This window comes from Cotesia glomerata, linkage group LG1 (assembly GCF_020080835.1).
Source record: "Cotesia glomerata isolate CgM1 linkage group LG1, MPM_Cglom_v2.3, whole genome shotgun sequence".
NCBI classification, from domain to species: domain Eukaryota; kingdom Metazoa; phylum Arthropoda; class Insecta; order Hymenoptera; family Braconidae; genus Cotesia; species Cotesia glomerata.
The window spans coordinates 18,309,838-18,336,362 of NC_058158.1; the positions used below are offsets into that span (position 1 = coordinate 18,309,838).

The 26,525-nt window shown below is 35.4% G+C and overlaps 1 protein-coding gene and 2 long non-coding RNA genes across 5 annotated transcripts in view; 2 read left to right on the forward strand and 1 right to left on the reverse strand.

The window, feature by feature from the left end:
* LOC123263005 (E3 ubiquitin-protein ligase synoviolin A) overlaps positions 1-26,525 on the forward strand; it is a 233,649-nt gene that overhangs the window by 46,543 nt on the left and 160,581 nt on the right. Inside the window, exon 2 of the mRNA XM_044725521.1 lies at positions 4,523-4,615. Coding sequence (XP_044581456.1) covers positions 4,523-4,615 — 93 coding nt within the window. The remainder of the gene's footprint in view (positions 1-4,522; positions 4,616-26,525) is intronic.
* LOC123263114 lies at positions 1,291-22,930 on the reverse strand. Its single transcript, XR_006509096.1, has 4 exons — positions 22,918-22,930; positions 10,721-10,723; positions 6,004-6,009; positions 1,291-1,395 (listed from the first exon to the last, which is right to left on the reverse strand). It is a non-coding gene; the product is annotated as an uncharacterized LOC123263114 (long non-coding RNA).
* LOC123263093 lies at positions 13,428-15,700 on the forward strand. 3 transcript variants are annotated; one of them, XR_006509094.1, is made up of 5 exons: positions 13,428-13,575; positions 13,921-14,069; positions 14,142-14,361; positions 14,477-15,465; positions 15,529-15,700. It is a non-coding gene; the product is annotated as an uncharacterized LOC123263093 (long non-coding RNA). The 3 variants fall into 3 exon arrangements; XR_006509092.1 differs by having other exon boundaries at positions 14,477-15,700; XR_006509093.1 differs by having other exon boundaries at positions 13,428-13,562; positions 14,477-15,700.

Sequence of the window (26,525 nt, forward strand, 5' to 3'; positions counted from 1 at the left end):
GTGACCGAGAAATCACATCACAACCATTTATCCATTATCTGGGAGTGATGCTGGATGCACGACTCAACTTCAAACAGCAGGTGGAACATGTCAGTGCCAAAGCGTCAGTAGTGAGGGCTAGTCTCGCACGGCTGATGCCTAACATCGGAGGCCCAATGCAGAGCAGGAGGCTACTATTGTCATCAGTAGTCACATCAGTGCTCACTTACGGAATATCTATTTGGGCTGATGCACTGGAAACCCAAGAATCATGGAGAAAAGCTGGACCAATATACCGACTGAGTGCCCTACGAGTAGCTAGTGCCTTCCGCACTATATCAGAAGAAGCAGTGTGCGTCATTGCTGGAACCCTACCTCTTAGAGTTCTAGCAGAGGAAAGACGGGCCCTTTACCAACGAAAAAGGTCAACTGCACTGAGCCCGGAAGAACTTAGAATTGAAGAACGGCAGAAGAGCATAGGCCGATGGCAACTACACTGGGATGCTGCAGAGGAGGGTAGGTGGACGCACCGTCTCATACCTCGGGTCGACATTTGGCTTAACCGGAATCACGGTGAGGTCAATTACTATCTTACGCAGATGTCGGGACATGGGTGTTTTCGAGAGTATCTACACCGCTTTAAGCACGATGACTCTTCGGAGTGCCCGTCCTGCCCAGGAGCTGCTGAAGACGCGGAGCACGTCTTCTTTGTATGTCCTCGTTTCGATCCACAGCGTGAAGAACTGGAGAGGATCCTGAAGCAGAGAATGCAACCAGATTCACTAGTAGAAGCAATGTTGTCATCAGAAGCTGCCTGGAACGCTACCAACACGTTTGCAACCGAAGTCCTTAAAGACTTGCGTTCCACCGAAAGAAAAAGAGCAAATAGCAGAAGATAGAAGGAAGATAGTTAACACCTTAGCCACCAGAAGGAAGAGCAGTAGCTAGATCCTCCCTTCACGAAGTAATGCCTGACGGCGGTTTCCATGAGGGATTAGAGGAAAGAAGGAAAAGGGGTTTAGGGTTTAGTGGGTAAGGGCGTTAGTGTCGAGTTAGTATGACGCTGCGTCGAGTCGCCACATATCCAGGCCAAACAGCTATGCCTAGAATCCGTAAAAAGGATTCCCCCCCTACAAAAAAAAAAAAACACACACACACACACACACACCACTGCGGGAATAGTCAGGGAAGCTTCCGAGGACCTCGAAACGTCGAGATTCTATAAAAACTCGATTTTTGTAAAACGGGGTGAAAACAATAACTTCCCGATTTTTGAAAATCTTTGATTTTCTTAGCGAGAAGTTTAAAATAAAAAAAGTTGAAAATCCAAAAAATTAGCAGCTGATGAAGTGGGAGGGGGGGGGTCTCAAAAAATTGGCACGTGACCATGCCCACGATTCCAACCCTCCCAGCAATCTGAAATAAAAAAATAAAAAAGATTATTATTCTCGAGTAATGTCACTGTGGCATGAACTAGGAAAAAGGTGAAAAAAAATTTTAGAACGTACTTGATGTGCGTCATTGTGTATTTCAATTTTTTTAAAGTCCTAGTAAATAGATTTTACGAATTTCATTAAAAGTAAAATATTTTGCAACCGCACACACTAAATACGTTCTAAAATTTTTTTTTTGATTTTTAAATTTACAAAAAAATTTTTTTTAATTTCCGAAAATCATAAACAATCATATCGGTTACTCGGATTTTTTAATTTTTTTATTTTGTATCTTTTGTAAAGAAAAAAAAAATTTTTTTTCCTAATAGTCTTATGAACGTGGACTTGGTGCGACTTTTTTACAGTGAAACTGTTTTTGTTCGGATTTTGAGAAATCTCAAAAAAACTACAAAAAAAAATTTTTTTTAATGTGGTTTGTTTGGAATTACTTTCAAACGGCTTTACTGATCGATTCCAAAAACTTATCAGCTCTTAACATAAAAAAACCACGTCGATCGTCGCTAGCCCGGTCAAAATCGGTTGATTCGTTCGTGAGTTATCGTTGTCGAAAAAAAACCGAAAAAAATGTTTTTTCGGAATCACTCCGAAATTCCTTGTTCGATCAATTCATACCCAAAGATTCTTTATGAGGCTTCAAAAACTGCGTTGAATGCTGCCATCGGCGTGAAAATCGGTTTATTCATTCAAAAGTTATTGCGGTTTTAAAATTTAAGAAATAGTGTTTTATTAAACTTTTACAAGATTTTTAAGCTCGAAGAGCTCAAAAACGTAGTAAGTGCAATTTTCAGCGGTTAAATGTGAAATTAGCGGAAAGTTGCGGAGATGGCCTTTAGGGTCAATCGTTTTTCTAATTTTTTTCTGTAGAATTTAACAACTCAAACTCTCCAGTAAGGAAACAATTCAGCTATCTTTTGACAAAAAATTATATATGTGCATATATGACCATATCAAACTATTTATAAATATATCATCCTATTAGAACATTTCAAGATAGATATCACCACATATGGCCTGATATAGTCAATTTTCATATCTAGCTATATATGGGCATGTCAGGACATATATGGACTATCAAATTTTCTATGGCCCCATATGAACGTTGAAGAGTATAGCAGGATGAGTATTGTGAATCAGCCCCCAATGACAACTCCTATTCAAATTCATGTTATAGTATCAACTCGATGTGCGTATGAAGTGTATATGAATTTTCTTGCCGTACTCCATTTTAATCTAGGGATATGGTTGTATGTATGATTATACGTTAAACAACCATATCTTAAAAAATAATTGAGCTAAAGAGATGAATCCAAAATGAGGTTGTAGAGGACGTTAAAGAGTATATTTAATATTTTTTTAAGATTATTTAAATAATTACAATCATCGATAATTAATAAATAAATATTTTATCATTAATTTTTTTAGTGTTCTTGGTGACCTACAATCACCGAAATACATATGTTATAGTACTTGACAAGCCCTACTTACTCATTAAAACTATAATGAAAAAAAAATGGTGCAACATTTCGAAAAAAAATAAAATTCGACGCACCTGTGTTTGACACAGAGGAATTTTGAAAGAAACGTAGCTTTTGCTACACATAAATATTTCGTCGACGTGTCATACACCATTTACAGTTTAGATAATTTCATAAAACTAGTTCAATAATTTATAAATTAATTTATTTATTTAGTATTAATAAGCGGCCGCGCGGTGTTTTTTTTTACTACTGAAAGGAAATACTGAAAAAAAAAGATTTTTTTCATCCCATGCGGACGTATGGGGGTTTTTACGCGCAGTCGACACTCATTCTGTAAATATGACGCGTACACGCCAGTATCAACTGGGCTGTATAGAACTTTATACAGTCGAGGATAATGTCACGCAAGCGTCACCAATCTTTATACAGCCGAATAACTTACGTTTCAACTGTCATTTTAAATTAAAAAGCGCACCTTTGATTAACTTCAAGACTTTCATGTATTTAGACGATTAGAGAATTATGGCGTTGTACGCTATTTATTCATAAATTGAGTATCCCCTGCACGTAAAAACCTGCATACGTCCGCCATAGGACGAAAACTTTTTTAAGCATCACGGACAAGCCAGGCGCAAATACGGTCTCGGCGGTAATTATTTGCAGCAGGGTAATAAAGCCTCGGCTCTATCGGGTATCAGCCTGATATTATCCCTGCTGAAAATATTTATCACCTTGACCGTATTGGTACTTGGCTCGCCCAAGGTACATAAATAACTAAGATGATCGAGTTCAATAATATTGGAAGATTCGACTGTATTGATAGTAATCTACGATTTATTTCCGAGCAATTATTAGCATTATCATAAAATACTTAGATGTACCTGTGTTCTAGATTATGATTAAAAATATATATGGAACATAAATATATATTCAATTCATAAATTATGAACTTATTTTATGAACTAATCTCCACTGTAAATGGTGTATGACACGACTACAAAATATTTTTGGATACCAAAAGCTACGTTTCTTCCGAAATTCCTCTGTGTCAAACACAAGTGCGTCGAATTTTATTTTTTTTCGAAATGTTGCACCAACTTTTTTTCATTATAGTTTTAATGAGTAAGTAGGGCTTGTCAAGTACTATAACATATATTTTTTCGGTGATTGTAGGTCACCAAGAACACTAAAATAATTAATGATAAAATATTTATTTATTAATTATCGATGATTGTAATTATTTAAATAATCTTAAAAAAATACTAAATATACTCTTTAACGTCCTCTACAACCTTATTTTGAATTTATCTCTTTATCTCAATTATTTTTTAAGATATGGCTGTTTAACGTATAATCATACATACAACCATATCTCTAGATTAAAATGGAGTACGGCAGGAAAATTCATATAAACTGCATACGCACATCGTGTTGATCCTATAACATGAATGTGAATAGAAGTTGTCATTAAGGGCCGATTCACAATACTTATCCTGCTACACCCTTTCCTCTTTTCAAGTTCATGACCGAATCAGATTATTTTTTCTTGAGTTAATAATTTTAACCGCACTAACTTGAATAAATTTTTGAAACAATATACTTTATTTTCAGGTGATGTATGCTCAGGGGCTGATATTCGTTTTTATGACCAATACGTTTCTTCGAAAAATATTTTTTGGCAATCTACGTGCTGCCGAATTAGAGGTAAGATTATAAAGATTGAATTTTTATTTACTTCTAACTATGTTGATGGATATTGATAATATAAATAGAAGGTATTAAAAGCAATTCTAAACAGCGTTTCACTGTATCTATCGAACATATTAATAAAGCTGAAAAATATAATTAGTTTCCGTATGAGGTATAATTTTTTTTTTTTGTTCGAAATGTCGTGAGCGATTACATTAACCATTTCAAAGATATCCGAGGTCAAAGTTCAAAAAATTTATCAAGAAAAATTTTTTTTTTTAATTTCCTACCACATTGGAAAATAATAGTTGTCAAATGAATATACCATATTTTTGTAGGAAATTTAACGCTCTACAAAAAAGGTTTGATATGTTAAATTGATTACTGCAACCGTTCAAAAGATATTCGTAACCGAACCCCAATGCTTTCTGATTTTAATAATTTTCTAATAACTTTTTCAAATATATCCATTAAATTCATGAATTGTAGATATTTTTATAAAAATTTTAGCTCATATTGCTAGAATGAAAGTTTTTAACTATTTTTTACCCTATTCATAAATGTAAGGAAGCTTTACTTTTGGAAAAAGAGAATGATACGTCCGTTTTTATTACTTCAAAGGAAAGGTTCCCAGGTTTCCAGCTCCGATTTTGATGCCATTGAAATATGTTATTTTTATAATCGATTAAAGTAATAAAATTTCAATAATTTCAATGAAATTTCAATATTCTTGGTTCAAAAGTTACGTTGAGACAACACCAAATAAATTCAGATTCAAACGTAAAATCCTGTGAGCTTTGCGTTTGGAGATGGAAGTAATATTCACTGTGAAATTCCGGAATGTAAAAATTAAGCGATTATTCATTGCTCGTTGTGTAAGAAGTCATTGTATCTTTTTCAATATTTTTTCAAACGAGCAGGTGGGTTATGATCCACACGAAGAATGATAAAAAATGGAAAGTATATAAATGCGTTTTTAAGACGCAGAAAATCTGTAAAAATATACTATTTTGTGAAATTAAGTTAATGGGATAGAGATTATTCTCTTACCGATGGATTTTATGAAAGTACAGTTTTCGTGTGGATCATAACCCACTTGCTCGTTTGAAAAAATATTAAAAAAGACACAATGACTTCATACACACCGAACAACGAATAATCACTTAATTTTTACATTCTGGAATTTCACAGTGTTCAGTGAACAGGCCCAGCTGCGATGAAGTCGCTCCTGAGGGACTCCCAAATTCACGAGCCGCACCTGCAACCGCTAGTTCCCGCAAAAACTAACCGCCTGTGCAAAGCTTAGCTTGACTGATCATGCCATGTCTCGATGGTGTGATTGGCTGATCGCTCCGCTGACATGCGCAATCAGCCTTCTTCCCCAAGTCGACGAGGAAGAAGACGCATTTCTATTATTATCTTTCGCATCCACGCTTTCGTTGCAACAAGTCGCCATTAGTATTTCTTTACTTTCGCTTTTTGTTAATAAACCGCATTTCGCTTATTTAATAATTTAATTTGCTTAAATCAATTGTTATTAATTCGCTTTAGTTTGTTACAGATAAATTGTGTTATTTGTGCAATTAATTCTCCGCTTTCCCGCAATTACATCATTTTACACACAGTGAATATTACCTCCATCTCCAAACGCAATACTCACAGGATTTTGCGTTTGAATCTGAATTTATTTGGTTTTGTCTCAAAGTAACTTTTGAACCAAGAATATTGAAATTTTATTGAAATTATTGAAATTTTATTATTTTAATTGATTATTAAAATAACATATTTCAATGGCATCAAAATCGGAGCTGGAAACCTGGGAACCTTTCCTTGTAAGTAATGAAAACGGACGTATCATTCTCTTTTTCCAAAAGTAAAGCCTCCTTACATTTATGAATAGGGTAAGATAGTTAAAAACTTTCATTCTAGCAATATGAGCTAAAATTTTTATGAAAATATCTACAATTCATGAATTTAATGGATATATTTGAAAAAGTTATTAGAAAATTATTGAAATCAGAAAGCATTGGGGTTCGGTTACGAATATCTTTTGTATTACTCATTCGGGAAAAGTAGTATCTTGGCGCTCGCTGTTGCGGTTGAAAAAGAGCTGTTTGCCCATTTTAAAATTACGCGTGAGTTTTTTCATAAATGAAACCGTTATTTGAGTGCGAAAAGTAAACTTGTCGCACGCAAATTATTTTTGGCGCATTCAAACTATCCTTGTCGCACGCAATTGACTGTGAAAACTGCTAAAATTAAAATAAATAACAAAAAAAACACAATCTAATTGTCAATATTAAAAAAGCGAGATTGACATTACAAAGTTCATATTTTTAACGAAAGTAAAAATAATTAATTAATATTGAGCTAATTGTGATGAAAATTAATTTAGCAGAAATTTGATCATTTTAATAATTTTTGTAAAAAATAAATTATGACAAAAAAAATTTTTTTTTAATATTGACCTGTAGGAATTTTATTAAATAAAAAATGCAATTTTTTATGAATAATTTTTTGGAACGAATTTGTTTGTTAAAGAAAATTAAAAAATTGTAGTGACAGCTAAACTTGATGTCATTTAATTTTATGTGTTGATTGTTTCAATGCGTAAATTTATTTTATGTTAGTTAATATTAGTTAATTTGCTTTTATTATGTTATATATATTTGTTTCTTTTTTTTTAACTTTTTATTTATTTTTATGGACTGGTTGGGCTCCGCCCCCCCCTTCAACCCTTGCCAGGGCTTTGCCTCGGACCCCACCAGGGCTCCGCCCCTGGATCCCGATTTTGTGCCCACATCTATCGCCGCATTTGTAATACAAAATAGTATGAGCAACTCGTGCGACGTTGTCGATTACCCACTCAAGCGAATATTGTTGCACAATATACTATTAAACGGTTGCAGTAATCAATTTAACATTTTTTTTTTTTCTTTTCTTAATAGTCTTATGAACGTGGACTTGGCGCGATTTTTTTACAGTGAAACTGTTTTTGTTCGGATTTCAGTATTTTTTGTAATTATAATAAAAATTTGCAATTGGTACTAACTTAAATTGTAGTTTCCCATCTATTGGAGGATTACCATGCATTCTCGAATTACTTAGTCTGTGGCATGTCACTTTTTACATCGAAAAAAAGTCAGGATCGAAATTTTTGAGCTTGCTATAGTTTGTGCTGATAAAATTTAATAATTTCAAGTAAATTGATGGTTATAATTGAATATAATTAATTGATATCAGTAAAATAAAGTATGAATTACTGTTATAATATAAAATTTAGGAACAAGAAGTACCGTCGAATTAAATAAAATTTTACAACCTCGAAATACCGTTCTGCTTACAGTAAACACACTCGGTAGTCTGGCGCTCCGTTTACAACGGATTTGAACGGAACTTGGCGCCAGATTCTACCGAATCTGTGGATAAAAATTTACTATTGGTACCAACTTAAATCTCGCGTTGGCTGCATTTTTTATAGCAAACTATCCCCTTGAAGCTACAGTTTATGTAAAAACAATTCCAGCGCACCCTGGCGAATGTAGATGCAAGCTGTAAAATGTATTTTTTTAACTGTAGTTTCCCATCTATTGGAAGATTACCATGCATTCTCGAATTATTTGATCTGTGGCATGTCACTTTTTACATAGAAAAAAAGTCAGAATCGAAATTTTTGAGCTTGCTATAGTTTGTGCTGATAAAATTTAATAATTTCAAGTAGATTAATTATTATAATTGAATATAATTAATTAATATCAGTAAAATAAAGCATGAATTACTGTTATAATATGAAATTTAGGAACAAGAAGTACCGTAGAATTAAATAAAATTTTGCAACCTCAAAATACCGTTCTGCTTACAGTAAACACAGTCGGTAGTCTGGCGCTCCGTTTACAACGGATTTGAACGGAACTTGGTGCCAGATTCTACCGAATCTGTGGATGTGTGGTGTGTGCGTGTGCGTGTGTGTGTGTGTGTGTGTGTGTGTGTGTGTTTTTTTTTTTTTTTTTTATCTTAGGGGGGGGAATCCTTCTTACAGATTCCAGGCATAGTTGTTTGGCCTGGATATGTGGCGACTCGACGCAGTGTCATACTAAAACTCGACCCTAACGCCCCTACCCACTAAACCCTAAACCCCTTTTCTTCTTTCCTCTAATCCCTCATGGAAACCGCCGTCAGGCATTACTTCGTGAGGGGAGGATCCAGCTACCGCTATTCCTTCTGGTGGCTAAGGTGTTATTTTTCCTTCCTTCTAGTTTCTGTCATTTGCTCTTTTTCTTTCAATGGAACGCAGCTCTGTAAGCACTTCTGTGGCAAAAGTGCTTGTAGCGTTCCAAGCAGTTTGATTCGACAACATTGCATCTACTATTGTCTCTGGTTGGATTCTCCAGTTCAGGATCCTCTCTAACTCCTCACGCTGAGGATTGAAACGTGGACACACAAAGAAAACGTGCCTTGCGTCCTCAATAACCCCTGGACAAGACGGGCACTCCGGAGAATCGTCGTGCTTAAAGCGGTGCAGATACTCTCGAAAGCACCCATGTCCTGACAACATCTGAGTTAGGTAATAGTTGACTTCACCATGGTTTCGGCTCAGCCAAACGTCGTTCTTTGGTATGAGGCGGTGTGTCCATCTTCCTTTTGCTGCGGCGTCTCACTCAAGTTGCCATCGCGAGATGCTGTTCTCCTGTTCTTCTGTTCTTAGTTCTTCAGCGCTCAGTGTAGTTGACCTCTTTCGATGGTAAAGGGCCCGTCTTTCTTTAGCTAAGACTCTAAGCGGCAGAGTTCCAGAAATGACGCACACTGCTTCCTCTGATATTGTTCGGAAGGCGCTGGCTACTCTTAGCGCGCTCAGTCGGTAAACCGGACATGCTTTCCTCAATGATTCTTGGGTCTCAAGTGCGTCGGACCAAATGGATATCCCATACGTGAGGACCGATGTAACTACTGATGATAGCAATAACCTCCTTGTCTGCTTCGGGCCACCGATGTTGGGCATCAATCGTACTAGGTTAGCCACTACTGCTGATGCTTTGGCGGTCACGTGTTCAACTTGTTGTTTGAAGTTAAGTCGGGAATCGAGCATCACTCCCAGATATCGAATGAATGGTTGGGATGTGATTTCTTGGTCTCCGACGTTTAAATTGATCGTTTCCACCACTTTTCTGCTAGTGATAAGTACAGCCTCGGTCTTCTGTTTAGCCAGTTGTAAGTTTACTGTGTCCATCCACTGGTTAATTCGCTCAAAGGTGATCGTGAACATATGATTTATCTCATCAATATGCTTGGCGACGATTACTACGGCTACGTCGTCCGCGTACGCTACCAGTTTGACATTTCTTGGTAGTTTCAGTCTCAGCAATCCGTTGTACATGATATTCCAGAGAAGTGGACCGAGAACAGAACCCCTGCGGGACGCCTCCAGTAACATCATACTCCTTTGGACCATTCTTCGTGTCATATCTAAGGACTCTATTCGTGAAGTAGCTAGCGACTATCCTTCTTAGATATCCTGGTACGTTCATCTCTTTGAAGAGCTTGCATGATGCGATCCCAGTTGGCGGAGTTGAAGGCATTTTTGATGTCTAGGGTTGCCACCAGACAATATTTCTTCGTTCCACCCTTCCATCTGGTACCGGCGATTGCGTCTTTGGCTATACCGACAACCAGGTTGATTGCGTCCAGGGTTGATCGTCCTTTTCGAAATCCGTACTGATTGTCTGCTAATAGTGGATCGACAACTGCTTCTATCCTTTGGTGGATTATACGTTCGAGTATCTTACCGGCTGTATCCAACATGCAGAGTGGACGATAAGATGACGGTTCTTCCGGTGGCTTTTTTCCTTTAGGAAGTAGTACCAGCCGTTGTTGTTTCCACTTCCGAGGAAAAATCCCTTCCTTCAAGCAGATGTTGTAGACATCGAGGAATAACGCTGGCGCTGCTTTAATAGATGTTTTCAAGGCAATATTAGGGATTCCGTCCAATCCCGGCGCTTTATTATTCCCGACGCGGTTACAAGCTTCCATCAGTTCTTCTTTCGTCACAGGTGGGATATCATTCAGTTCGTCTTGTGTCAACAGGTAGTTGAAAACGCGCTGTCGTGGAAACAGTGCAGTCACGATCTTCTGTAGGAGTTGAGGACACGTAGGAGACGGCATTGGCTGGTATTTCAAGTTTGCCATGACTACCTTGTAAGGTCTGCCCCACAAGTCTTTGTCCACCTCGTTGATTAGCTCTTTCCAGCAGTTCTTCTTGCTATCCTTGATGGCTTTGTTTAAGTCTCGACGAGCTTTCTTGTATTCTGCGACTAGTTCCGCTGAGTCAGGCCGCCGATAACCACGCTGAGATATTCTTCTTTTCTTGAGACACTCTTTCCGTAGGAAGCTGATGTGTTCGTTCCACCAGTGCACCGAAGGTCTTTGGTTCATGCCCCGTTTACGAGGCATGCAGGTGTCGCAAGCCTGGGTCACTCTCTTCATCAAGTCCTTGGTCATTTCTTCTGCAGATCCAGTAGTAAGCGGTTCACTATTTAGGGCAGCTACTAGAGCACCTGGGTCAGAGGATTTCACCTTCCACCCAACGATGTCAAGTTTCTTAGCCGGTCTTCTAGGATTCTGGTCCTTTGATACTTCCCAGAGAATCGCATTGTGATCGCTGGCCGTGTAGATCTCCATCACCTTCCAGTCGTAGTTTCCTCTGATGAGGCTGCTGCTGACAAAAGTAAGATCCACAATAGAACTTGCGTCTCCTTTAGTGTACGTCGGCGCATCGCCGCTGTTTAACAATACTACATCTAACGTAGAAAAAGCTTCCAGTAGTTCTTTACCTCGAGCGTTGGTGTGTTTGCTGCCCCATTCCACTGCCCAGGCGTTGAAGTCTCCAGCTATTGCCACTGGGTAGTACTGCTTCGCGTCCTCCGTCAGTCGATCCAGAAAGTCCATGAATTCAACAATAGTGAGGCTAGGTGGTGTGTAGCAGCTGAAAAGCGGATGCCATCTACCGATGCTGCTACAAAGCCGGCGCTGCCATTGTTAACGACACTCTGGAAGGGGAGCTTGCGACAGGACCATATGACAGCTTTTTTGGTGCAGTCAGTTTCCCATGGTTGGCCGCCGAGGTGTTTATACGGTTCCGATATAAGCACAAGGTCAAGCTTCTGTTCACGTACTGTCTGCATGAGCAAATCATGTGCCGCTTCACAGTGATTGATGTTTAGCTGCAGTATTCTCATTTTCGTTTATCAGTTATCTTCTTGAGTGCCTCTTGGTATACTGGGCATCTGCTTGTGCCGGCATGATGGGCGTTATTCTCTGTACCGGATTGATCCGCACACAGTGCGCATTTAGCAGGCTTATTACATTCGGCGATTTTGTGTCCCTCTTTCCCACATTTAATGCAAAGTTTGGAGCGGTCGACTTTACTTGTGCACTGAACCGCACGGTGTCCAAAATGCCAGCATTTATAACATCGGACTGGTCTTAGTACTGTTCTAATACGACAATTGGTCCAGCCGATCCTAATCTTACCGTGTTCTCCTACCACTTTCTGCGCTACCGTTGCTGCCAGAGTCACCGACGCAATTTGTGTTCTGCTACGTAAGACCTTACGAATTTTAATGGCCTCTACTGTTATACCACAATCGTTTCCAGCTGCCTCTTGTAAAGCTGTTAGAATGTCATCTTTAGTTGTAGTATCGTCAATATCGCGAATTTCCAGGTCTTCTTCAGGTCCTGTACTAATGACATTTGCGTCCTCCTTAAGTATTCCCGCGATAGTCTTCTGCAGGTCTTTACCTCTATCACTACTGCCTTTCGACAGCGTGATGAGAATGTTCCCTGTCGCGGTCCTGCGTATCTTCTCGACTGTGTTGCGGACCTGATCTGGGCGAACGTCCGCCTTGATCCGTGTAAGTATTTCAGAATACTTATCTTTGTTCGCTGGACGGATAATAAGTGCCTCCGGTCTCGTTGCTTTTCTTCTTGGCTTCTGGTTCGGCTTCGGTGGAGGCACCAGAGGTTTTTCTGGGAGCAGTTTCTTGCGCTCCTTCTTCTTGTCCTTTCTGGACTGCACCTTTTCCCAGCCTGGCTTCTTGTTCTGTTCACAAGAGTTTTGTGGAGGATCCTTAACCACTTCCTGCTTCTTGATGGGATGACCAGGTCCAACGTCTTTCAGCTTCTGTGTGTGTGTGTGTGAGTGAGTGTGTATGTAAACCTCTCGTAACTTTTGAACGGCTTGACCGATTTCATCGCGGTTGGTGTCATTCGAAAGGGCTTCGCCAAACTTAGATTTCCTCTAAGTTGGAACCGATTCGGACCTGTAGATTTCGAGAAATTGCAAAAAAAGTGACAAAAAAAATTGTTTTTTTTTTTCATTTTTTTAAAATATTTCCGAATTGGCTGAACCGATCAACTTCAAAAACTAATCACCTCTTAACCTTGAAATCCCGCATCGATCGCTACATAGAACGTCAGAATCGGTTGATGCGTTTGTGAGATATCGTTGTCGAAAAAATCGAAAAAAGTGTTTTTTTGTAATAACTCCAAAATTTTTTATCAGATCAATTTTTTTGTTCAAAATCATTTATAGATCTCAAAAACCACATTGATCGCCGCCCACCGAGTGAAAATCGGTTGATTTATTAAAAAGTTACAGCAGTTTGAAAATTAGTAAAATCGTGTTTCATCGAATTTTGATAAGACTTTTGAGCTCGGAGAGCTCGAAAACGTGATAAGTGCAATTTTAAGCGCCTAGGTATGGAATTAGCGGGAAGTTGCAGGGATGGCCTTCAGGGTCAACCGTTTTTCTAATTTTTTTATATTCAGGTTACGTTGTCAAGAAATAAAAGTTCAAGTCAGAACCAAAATATCACAGACGATTCTTCGAATTCTGCAGAAACAGTCTCACAACTCTGAACCTAAAAGAAGAAAACAATCCACCCTTGAAAGTTGCTTAGAGAGAAGTGTAAGTTTTGAAGGTAATTTAAAGTAATAGTTCACAATTATTATTGATATTTTGTAATCAATTTATGAAACTGAAGTTAGCAGATACTTGACAATTTTTTGATTTTTCTTGAAAAATAAACTAGGCATAGAGAATTATTTATAAAAATCTTATTTATAATTTTTAGAGCTTCTAAAGATTAAGTTTTCAAATAAAATTTTCTTGCTGTAATTTGTTTGTTAAAAAAATTCTAAAAATTATCAGATGTCTCTCTATTTCAGTATCATATCAATTTGCGAAAATATTGATTAATTAGACTTGACTTATACTATATTTTTAAATGATTATAGTATTACTAAAAATTATGTATATATTCTAGAAGGCAGATAGAAACATAATGAAATTACTCAGGCATTAATTTATATGATATGTAAGCTCAATTTCCCACGATCATGTGTGGAAAAAAGTGGTTTGCAAAAATTCATTCGTACTGTTAGTTCTCTCCATAAGCTTCCATCCAGAAAAGGGGTATTTAATGACATTTTCTTATATATTTTAATTAAATTCACAGTTTGATAATTGCTTTGTTTTTCATTTCAGGTATCTGGTTTAATTGAAAATAGATATAATACTACGAAGGCGATCCTTATGAAAGTTTTAGACGAGGCGAATTTCTAATATTTCACCAGTGACATACTCACAATCACTAATTCAACAAGAAGTTTTTTTGGTAGTGACAGTTCACTTTATCGTTACCATCAAAGAAAAGAATTTGTCTGCTATCCAGAGTATAAACCTATGCGCGCAAAAACTATCACAGGTATAACTGATGGACTTTTAAACATCAATAATTAAAAAAACTCCACTTCTTAATAATTGTGATCGGTAATGAGTAATATTATTCAATATAACGGATAAACATATATCTTTTTCAGAGTTATACAGCCCAGTACATCACAAAAACATGGAATGATATCTGCGACGAATTTGCTATTGATAGAAGTAAAATTATATCGATCACTACAGATGGTGGCGCGAATATGGTTGCAATAGTGCGATTGTTTTTAGGAAAAGATCATAGGATTCCCTGTTTAGCTCATTGTTTAAACTTATTGTTGATGGGGTACTAAATGAAATTCCAGCATTTTCAGCACTTTGTGATCACGTTAAAAGTATTATTACATTTTTTAAACAATCTGTAAATGCTTCAGACCAATTACGAGCGGAGCTACAAGCTTCAGGAAAAAAAGAAGGCGAAGTTTTGACATTGATCCAAGCAGTCAGCACTAGATGGAACTCGTGCTTAGATATGCTAGGACGGTGTTAAATTGTCAGGAATCGTAGCTAAAATTTTAGCCACTAAAAGCCAAACTAACAAGAATACGCCTGATATGGTAGCAATTTCGCAGCTTAAAGTAATTTGAGACCTGACTACTCTTCTAGGTCCTTTTAAAGAATCTACTGAAAAGATCAGTGGAGAATATTATGTTACGTCAAGCTTGGCAATTCCTGTTTCTAATTTACTTCGTCAAGTTACTGATTAATCAACGCCATCGACTACTCTAGGAGAAATTGTTAAAGAGGCATTACTTAAAAAAGTCGAAGAAAAACTCGTTCCCCTTGAGAAAAATACTTTTCTTTCGGTGGCGACTATATTAGACTCACGGTTTAAACGTCTTCATTTCACGTCTCCACTCGCTGTCTTCAGTGCTATTTCAAGACTCAGCAATGACATTCAGATCCAAGACCAGCTCAAGCATCACCAGAAGCTAGCTCGTCGTCTATTTGGTGTAGGCATGAAAAATTAATAACGCTTAGTTCAAATAGAGCAGAAATTCCAAGCTCTGGCAGCATTCCCAATGAACTAAAACAATATTTGGACCAACCATTAATCGACCGAAAATCAGACCCGATAGAATTTTAGGTAAATTGTCGCCATTTCACACCAGTTCTATCTGAAATAGCTTTAAAATATTTGATTTGACAGGCTTCCTCTGTAGCATCTGGAAGACTTGCTTCGGCTGTTAATTTAGCTGTTCCAGATAATAGAAGCAGTTTAACTGAAGAGCATATTAAAGAGCGAGTACTTTTAATGTCTATACCAGATGATTACTGGTTTGAATAAAATTCAGATTACTAACCGCTGTTTAAATTTTCATTTTCTGACATTGCTAAAAACTTCATTTTATTAATAATATTTGAATACATAAATATTTTCTTAATAAATAAATTAAATTGAAAAAACTAAATGTGTGTTGATATTTTTTATCGTTCCAGTAATTCGACTATTTTTTGGGTAATCGCACCTCGAATAAAAATATCGATAAATCGAAATATCAATATTTTTGTTCTGCATAAATCGATATTGTTTAAAAATATCGATACGATATTTATCGATATATTTTTTTCATTTGCCCATCCCTAGATTTGATTAAAAAATTGATCAATAGTAAGATATGATTTTTTTTATAAGAGACTAACAAAAAATATAAAACTGTGATGAGCATAAGCTTCCTATCAATATTAAGAGCTCAAATTTGGTGAGCATTTTCTAGAGGTGCCTGAGAACCAACTTTTCAATGTTAAAAATTAAAAAAAAAAAATGTGTGTGTGTGTGTGCTAGTCACACACGGTAGAAGTGAAACTTCTGAAAAGTCCCTGAATAAAAATACTTATTGAAAAAATGAACAGTCGCTTCATTTAAACTGTGTATTTATAAATACATAAAAAAAGAATTAGGATTATTGAAAACAATTCAAATCTCATCATTTTCGATACTTTTTAATGAGTATTTTCAATCAGGGGTAGGCTACGAGAGATTGAGATAGATATATAGAGTATCAGGAGTATTAGGATAAATATTTACATATGTAAGGTTAATTATTTTTCACCGAGCCTAAAAATTATTTAATATTTTAATTGGCTTGTTCAAGTTTACTAAGTTCTTCGCTGGACTGAGATTAGATAAGTATACCTTTAGTCCAGTTGAGAAGAGACAAAATAAAGACCTTACTCAGTAAAAATCGCTAAGAAGAAATTTCGACTGGACTACTTGCATTGTTTTCTTATAGATATTCTTTAGAGAGAATGTAGTCACTTTTAGTTTTTGGTACATGATCTACTAAGATCTCCCAAGAGCTTAGTAAACTTGTACGAGCCCGAAGTAAACAATTATATTACATATATTACATATTATTAAGTCTCTATATTTTCACATTGAACAAATGACACGAGAGGTTTATAGTAACTGAAATAGGAAACAAATGCTCTAGTTTTAATTTGATTTATATATCTTTGGGGTAATAATTTACAAATACACGGAAAAAAGAAAACTCGAAAAATTACAATATATAATATAACGTGGCGCTCCTTGATGAAAACTGGAAAAATTCCAGTTTCAGATTGTAATTATTACAGATTTTATAAGAATTACATTGTAGAATGTAATATTTACATTGAAAGCTCTGAAAATTAACATTAGAAGTTTAAATTTAGAAAAATGTTATTTCGAACTGTAATTTTTCTATTTATTAATACGGCGGGACACTTATTTTATTACTATTTATAACGTAATTTTTCGAGTTTTCTTTTTTCCGTATAGGATCAACCCCATTTCGGGCCGTAACTAAGTGAAAAATAAATTTTTTTTTTATTCTGCTTGTTTTTACGGTGCATTTAAGATAAAAATGTCATGAAAGAAAAAAATAATGACTTCGATAGCTTTTTTGCCTTCAAAAGGAGAAAATTTTGGCTTTCATTTTTTTTGGATAAAATTTCTATTTTATATTTTTTTGATGTTTTAGATATATTTTTTTAAAAATTACTTAAAAAAACGAACAATTTGAAAAAAAAAAATTGTTCAATTTGATGAAAAAAAAAATTAACATGGCTTAGCTTGGGTTGATCCCACTTGTAAATAGTAACCATTTTTTCGTTTCATCGAGTTTGAAATCACAACGATTCTAAAGAAGTTTCACTTCAAAAAAATAATCGATTTTTTTGACCCACCCCAATGCATACATGGAATCGTAAAAATGATTCTAAGAAATTTTTAAGGTGTTCCGTCTAGTGATTTATTTTGTTATATTTGCAGTGTTTATATACAAAAAAAAAAAAACAAAAAATCAATATCACAGACTTTGTCAAAGAGATTTATGTTGAATATTTCGGTTTCAAAATGGACAAATTAGGTAAACTATGGGTTCCTAATAAAGTTTATAAGTTGTAACAGGGTAATTTACCCTGTATCGATAAATCGATCAGGTATCGGTAACTATTCGACGCAACACTGGCGCGTCTCAGTCTTCGGGACCTAATTAGTAATAAGTGGGGGTATTTTGAGGTTTACGTGTTGAGTAGCTCACGTGCGGCCGGCAGAAGTAGTTGAGTGATCAAACAAGTGACACGGAGGAGTCTAAAGAAGGAAGCCTACCAACTACAAGGAGTTTCAACAGCTAATCTTATAAGGTACAATGATTATTGTACGGAGATTTCCCTCCGTAGATGAGCCGCGGGGTTTTATACTCGGCTCATCTAACTACTTCCCACATTTTATTAATTATTTTTGACCGATTAATTATTCTCAATATAATTAATAATAATTCAATAATTATTTGATTGTAATTGATTTTTGATTCGTTATTTGCCGTTGAGCGTCCCTCAAAGGGGTTTATACCCGAGGACTGCTCAAGGACCTTGTGGTGTTAATTGGAGTGAGAATTTATTTTAATAATTGTCGTGAGAATTTATTTTATTAATTTACTCGATTAATTATTAATAATTTTAAACATCTGAAAAATCGGTTTAGTTGCAAATATTTTATTTAATAAAATAAAACCGAGAAATAAATTCTTCGAGAAAGTTCCTTTGTCTTCTCACGGATCAGACAAGCGTCGGTCAAATTTTACAACGCAGTTAACATGTACCCAAGGTCAAAGTCTACTACGCACTAACGAACATCGGCGTCCATTTTGAGCGCGCAAATCCTTTACTGATTATTTCACGTGATAATTTATTATTAAGAACAATTGAATTATTATTAATTAACATTATTTATTACATTTAAATGATTAGATCTTGGGAATTTGGACAATAAATGAAGATGTTAAATTATAGGAATTGCAACGTTTCGCTGATTTATTTCAGCTTCATCAGGCAAACTAAAAATAAAAAATTATTTTTAGTTAATACAAATAATTGACATATACAACAAAATAAGTTAAGATAACAATAGTTACTTTTATGGTTAACATCCTTGTCTCATTTTTACACAGTCAATAGATGTAATAGAGTAAAACAGCATATTCATAATCTCAAACATTTTTTTTTTTTTTTAAATTACAATTTCAACAACTTGTTAAGATTTCTCTCAAATACCATTCTAATTAGTAAATTAATTATATAAAATAAACATTCAACAATGTCTAACTGTCAAGCGTGTTTACAACTGACTTATAGGTTAGATCATTTTAATTATCATGGTTGGGATAATTAAAATGATATTTACTACTTTATCTGCAATTTTTTTTTTTTTTTTTTTTTTCCCGGCAATATTTAAATTGAGTTTTGCATTTGAGGTCTATGGTATCACACTAAAACACTTGTCAATAACTACTGGCACGACTATAATGAGATAACGTTACAATTACACAAATATGAGAATATAAAAATATAAAAATATATATAAAAAAAATTTTTTTTTTTTTTATAAAAATAATTATCACAGACCACATTTATCTAAAAGTTAAAATTCGTTCATCAACCACGGTTTCTCAAGTTCCAGATGATATCATTGTATAATCCAATATTTCTACTTTATCAAATTGGAAACTATGACCAGTGTCGAAATGATGTGTTAATTTACTAATTAGAATGGTATTTGAGAGAAATCTTAACAATTTGTTGTTGAAATTGTAATTTAAAAAAAAAAAAAAAAATGTTTGAGATTATGAATATGCTGTTTTACTCTATTACATCTATTGACTGTGTAAAAATGAGACAAGGATGTTAACCATAAGAGTAACTATTGTTATCTTAACTTATATTGTTGTATATGTCAATTATTTGTATTAACTTAAAATAATTTTTTATTTTTAGTTTGCCTGATGAAGCTGAAATAAATCAGCGAAACGTTGCAATTCCTATAATTTAACATCTTCATTTATGGTCCAAATTCCCAAGATCTAATCATTTAAATATTTTAAAATATAGACGAGAACTTAAATATTATTTATTACAATGAAATAATTATTTAAGATTATATTAGTTATTGAGAATTGATTTACTGAATTTTGGCGCATTTAAGACTGATTTGCCCGTGGATAATTTTTCGTTAATTTATTTTACATTGAGATAAATTGTTTATTAATTATTTATTTTATCGGAAAATTTCACGTGGTTATTTTTATATTGAACTTACGTACTGGTAATTTATTTAATAATTTAATATCATCATTTGATAAAATTCTTAGAATTTATTTAACAGCGTAGATATTAAATCCGGGAATTTTAGTTAAAATTAATTGATGAATTTTACAAGAATCATTTTTATAATTAATAATAGAATTACGAGTTGAATTTGGGAATAAATTGATGCGTCGAATGTTCCTGAAAATTTATTTAACGTTGAGTATTAAACTCGTGATTGATTTGGAATAAATTTAGGCGTCGGTTTTTAGTTCGGATTTTTGGTAATTAAATTTATAAGTCGTGAAAATATTTTATGATTTAATTACTAGCTAATGACTGAAATAATTAAGTAATTCAATGTAATAAATTTTTGAATTAAATTTTTATAATACTTTTATAAGTCAAAAATAAAAGTAAAGTAAAATCAGAGTGTGTGTGTGTGTGAAGACGCGTGGGTTATGAGTGTGTGTGTTAACAGCGTCCCCTCGTGCATTGCGTTCTCTGTGCGGGGTGTTTCGTTGGCTAGTTACTTAAGGGGGTATTCTAGTCTAGAGGTCTGAATTTCGAGCGTTTTTTGGCAATTAATATAAAAGAAGCAGTTAATATTTTTACCATACAATTTTTTATCATTTGTTTATTGATATTTCAAGAATACAAAAAAATACATTTCAAAAAAAATAAATAAATTTTCAAAAAGATATAAGTCCTTGAAGTAGAGAAAAAAAAAAGGCCGTGTCCTTGTGAAAAGGATTTCTCCCTTTGTATCCATCTGAAAAAAAAACAATGCCAAATTATTGATCAGTACAAATGTCATTGTCGCACAAACCAACAAAACTTGAAAAAAAAATTTTTTTCACAAAATGGCGGCTGTTTAAAAATAGAAGTCGATTTTTTTACTCATTTTTCAACTTTCTCCAATTTTTTAAAAATATTACAAATTTGAAGTTTTCAATTTTTATTGGTTAGTGCGAAAGCGAGATAATTGAAAAATATTCATGCTAAATTTCAAGTAAATCGGCTGATTAGAACCTAAGATATCTGCATCACCGTATCGATAAAAGTAGTTTCGAGAAAAACGCGTTTAAAGTTTAACGTTCAGTTTCAGGCAGCGTAACTGATAAAATAGTACGTATAACTTACATTCTCTTAATCAGCCATCCCAGCTTCATACATTGGGCCTTCCTCTACTTCATATTGACTGTTTTCAGCATTTCTCTCTGTATAACGAGCAGTTCTTTCCTCTTTTGAAGCATCTGAAGCTCTAACCTCAGACCGTTCAATCCTTACTGCGTTGCGCCTAACAACAAACCCATGAGATTCCAGACCTATTTTTATTCCCATTAAACTCATTATTTGTAAAATAGGATAAAAGCCTTCATTGAAAATGCAAACTGCTAAACAATTAGCAATCTCAATTCTCTGGGACCCGGCATGGATATGTTTGGGTGCAAATTTCCATATTAAAGAGTTAAGTGACTCGTTGTTATTTTGAGTTTCGCTGCCCAAGCAACGTTCTAATAAAGAATCATCTGATAAGCATTCGTAAATAGGTTTCATAACTTTTAAAACCTTATCAGTTAGAGGTGGATTTTCATGGTGAAAGTCATCCTCAGTTCCTTCGGCCGCTGCTTTCTGCCACTTGCACCAGCTGTCTGGTCCAGGAGGGCAATTCATGTGCTGAGGCTTTTTATCAGTTGAAATTTTATGCAAGTACGTGGCCCATATTTCTTGTTTCATATCTTCAACGGATTCAGGATGACAACGGATAGCTAATCCGTAGTACGCAGACAACTGAGTGATTACTTGTAACGTCCACGTTTTCAAAATATAATTATCTAATTAGTCCCCAGCTCGAAATTTGCTCGCCGGAGTCCAGGGTCATAAACGGGGATCACATTATCAATAACAAAATATAAACAAAACACTTCATTTTAAATAAATCAAAGAAAAAGGAAACCTCTTTATTGGCTTGATCATGTTAATGAACGATATAAACAATATAAGCAAATTAAACAATATAAACAATACATTAGAACACTCTTTTCACACATATTCGCGGTTCAAAATCATTAACGCGGTTCAAAATCAAGAAACAATATAAGCAATATACACTAATACAATAGAAACTTTCTATCCAAACATACACGACGGTATTCACAGTTCAAACTAAAAAAAAACGCGGTCTACAAAATACTAACTAGTTTCCCAGTAACACCCCCTCCCCCCTCAGGGCGACTAGCCGTCATTCCTGGGAGGTCCTAAACTCTACCCTGAGATCAAGTGGAGAGTATCCTCCTCGCTCCCACCTACACGGCTTATGATCACCTACCGTACCTCAGCTGAAGGCTTCGGCACGGGGAGTAGCACTTTCATCCGGTCGGTTCACGATACTTACCTGGGTCTTGGTCAGACTCCAGGTAGAGTATCATCCTCTAGAATCACTTGGTGAAGAGTATTCGTCCGACTAATTCTCCCGAGAAAGAATTGCCTCTCCGTGCCAAAATTTTGGACTTTCTCATATTTAAAATTTTTACTTAAAGCGAACGAAATTGGAAATTTGTCGCCATCTGTCCGGCGTCATCGAACGAGAATTTAAAAATAATTATTTATTATTTTAATCGTAATTTCCTTCATTTTCTATCCATTCGTCTCGCCAAATTCTAAGTTTTTATTTTCGAAACTCAATTCTTTATTATTTTAATCGTAATTTCCTTCATTTTTTTATCCATTCGTTTCGTCAAATCCACAATTCTTTATTATTTTAATCGCGATTTCTTTCATTATATATCCATTCGTTGATTTTCCATACTAAATTGTCCTCGGGACTTATAAAATCTTCGCTTACCTAAATTATTTCTTACAAAATAATAATCGTCATTTCTTTCATTTTATATCCATTCATCGCTTTCCCATACTAAATCTTGTTCGGAACTTAGAATAATTTTCCCAGTCTTTTAATTTCTTTTACAATTAATTTCTTTTGCTCGATTAATTCGCTCGGCTTCATAATAATTTCTCACACGCTTAATTTCTTAATTTAATCATACCTTCGGTAACAATAATATAATATTATTAACTAAATAAATACAATAATTAAATAATAATCGCTGCACTAATAACAATAATTGTTTCTATGAATTTTTAAGTAATTAATAAAAATAAACTAAAATACTCAAATACAAAAAGTAAAATCTGGGTCATATACTTTATCAGTCAATTTACCAGCACCGACATTAAAACGGCTGTAACTTTGAAAATAATTTAAATTTTGAAAAATCCTTTCAGGGAGATATTTTTGAATATCTAAACTATCGAATTATGAAAAAAAAATTTTTTCATTTTTTTCAAAACTCTAGACTAGAATACCCCCTTAAGGGATATGGGTATGTGAGTGTTAACAGCGTTCCCTCGTGCATTGCGTTCTCTGTGCGAGGTATTTCGTTGGCTAGGTACTTAAGGGGTATGTGTGTGGGCTGCAGGCAGTCTCAGTTTACGTTGCGTTCACTAGGCTGAGGTTTCTGTTAGTGGTGTGATAAAGACGATCCTCGTGCATTGCGTTCTCTGCGCGGGGTCATAATACGTTAAGTTAGTGAGTCAAGTAAGGTATTGTTAAGGTTTGGGTTAGCCACTCGTCAGGCCAGACGAACTCTGTCACACAGTGCGTTCCTTGTGCAGAGTAACTCTACTGTAAATAGATAGTAAAAACTAAATTATAGTTTTAAGTTGATTTAGTGTATGTGCGAGTGCACAATTTGTTAATTAATTTTGTTATTAATAAATACCGGTTATATTGTTAATTAAAAATTTATTTATTTCCGATCACCTTCCTCCACTCTCTCTCCCTGTAAGATAAGCTCAGCTCTGGTTCCGGTTCCAGGAACCGTGATTAAAAATCCTGGTGGCGCCCTTTTATTTATTAATTTAGATTCATTTTGTTTAGTTTATTGTTTTAATTAATTAAATTTAAGGGGCCAAATGTATAGCAAACAAAACTGTGTCAAAGTCCTGTGTTGAGTCTTTACGGTTATGGAAAAAAGAAGAACGTTCTGGATTAGACTTTGGTATTCTTATGATCTGGATGGAGCCTACGAATCATTTAGATGATTGTTATTTTTGCTTAGTAGATGTTAAAGGCTTCAATCGAAATCAAACGTGGAGATTCCTAGACTTACAGTCTACGAAATGTCCGGTTCTACACAGCAAAAGTCTCCCTCGGCCTATTTACGTCTCAAAAGTAATTCGCATGCCCTTAGAAATAATGATATTGCCAAATTCACAGAAATCAGGATCGTCTATCAGTAGAAGTGAATGCCCAATGGGAGGGTGAAACATCTACGCCAAAATTATTTTCTCAAAATGAACTCAGTGATTTAATCCGTGATCTCAATTTATCAAAACAAGGATCAGAACTATTAACCTCAAGATTGAAAGAAAAAAATTTAATGGCACCAACAGTAACAATTACAATATACAGAACGCGAGAAAACCAGTTATTAGAATTTTTTAGTGAAAATGAAGGATTGGTGTATTGTAATGATATCGCGAAGCTGCTTCTAGACATGGGTTTAAAAGAATACAAATCTATTGAATGGCGCCTTTTTATTGACAGTTGCAAAAGAAGTTTAAAATGTGTCTTATTGCACAATGGAAATAAGTTTGCATCAATTCCAATTGATCGTTCAACGAAACTCAGAGAAGAATATGAAAATGTAAAATAAGTTTTAGAGAAAATTCAATACTCGAAGCATCAATGGCCGATCTGTGTAGACTTAAAAATGGTTAATTATTTACTTGGCCAACAAAGTGGATACAGAAAATACCCTTGCTTTATTTATGTGTGGGACAGTAGAGCAAAGCAACTTTATTGGGAACATGATGTTTGGTCTGTAAGAAATTCTTTAACTGTCGGTAAAGCCAATGTAATAAGGGAGCTGCTGGTGAGCAGAGACGAAATCATACTTCCACCATTACACATTAAGTTAGATATGATAAAGCAATTTGTAAAAGCGTTGAACAAGGACGGAGATTGTTTTACTTACATTTGCAGAAAATTTTCGAAACTTAGCATGGAAAAATTGAAAGGTGGAATATTTGATGGTCTTCAAATACGGCAATTGATGAAAGACTCAAATTTTATCAAAGTTATGACTGTTCCGGAAAGTGAATCTTGAAAAAGTATTGTGTTGGTTGTCGAAAATTTCCTAGGTACAGGCTTATATAAAAAAAATTTTTTATAGTAATCACAAAATACCCACTGGAGTAAAAAAAATTCAACTCACTAAATAAATTAAAGTTTTTAATATTTAAAAATATAAAAGATAAGTTTGAGCTGTGATAGAACTCGGTATGTTACAAATCTAATATATAAAATTCTCATGTCACGGTGTTTGTAATTGAACTTCTCCGAAACGGCTCGACCAATTTTCGCGAATCTTAGCCCACATATCGGCCAGGGTGGAGAATCGGACAACATCTATTTTTCATCCCCCTAAATGTTTAGGGTGGTCCACCCCTAAATTTTTAACTTCCTGCTAAGAAAATCGAAGATTTTCAAAAATCGGGAAGTTATTGTTTTCACCCCATTTTGCAAAAGTCGAGTTTTCATCAAATCTCGACGTTTAAAGGTCACAGGAAGCTTCCCTGACTATCCCCGCAAAGTTGTCACGGTGTCTGATGTGTGTGTGTGTGCGTGTGTGTGTGTGTTTTTTTTTTTTAACTTTTAACTTAGGGGGGGGGGATCCCTTTTACGGATTCCAGGCATAGCTGTTCGGCCTGGATATGTGGCGACTCGACGCAGCGTCATACTAAAACTCGACGCTAACGCCCCTACCCACTAAACCCTAAAACCCTTTTCTTCTTTCCTCTAATCCCTCATGGAAACCGCCGTCAGGCATTACTTCGTGAGGGGAGGATCTAGCTGCTATTCCTTCTGGTGGCTAAGATGTTATTTTTCCTTCCTTCTAGTTTCTGTCATTTGCCCTTTTTCTTTCAATGGAACGCAGCTCTGTAAGCACTTCGGTGGTGAACGTGCTTGTGGCGTTCCAGGCAGCTTCGGATGACAGCATTTCTTCTACTATTGACTCTGGTGTGATTTTCTTGTTCAGGATCTTCTCTAACTCATCACGCTGTGGGTTAAAACGAGGGCACTCAAAGAAAACGTGCTCCGCATTTTGAGCAACTCTTGGGCAAGACGGACACTTTGGGGAATTATCGTGCTTAAAGCGATGAAGGTACTCCCAGAAACAGCCGTGTCCTGACAACATCTAGGTCAGATAGTTGTTGGCCTCGCCGTGATTCCGGTTAAGCCGAACGTCAATCCTTGGTATAAGTCGATGAGTCCATCTTCCCTTCTCCGCAGCATCCCATAGTTGTTGCCATCTTGCTATACTATGTTGTCGCTCTTCAGTTCTCAGTTCTTCAGCGCTCAGAGTAGATGACCTCTTTCGGTGGTATAGGTTACGTCTTTCCTCAGCTAGGACTCTAAGAGGCAGATTTCCAGAAATGACGCACACTGCCTCCTCGGATATTGTGCAGAAGGCGCTTGCAACTCTCAGTGCACTTAATCGGTAGACCGGT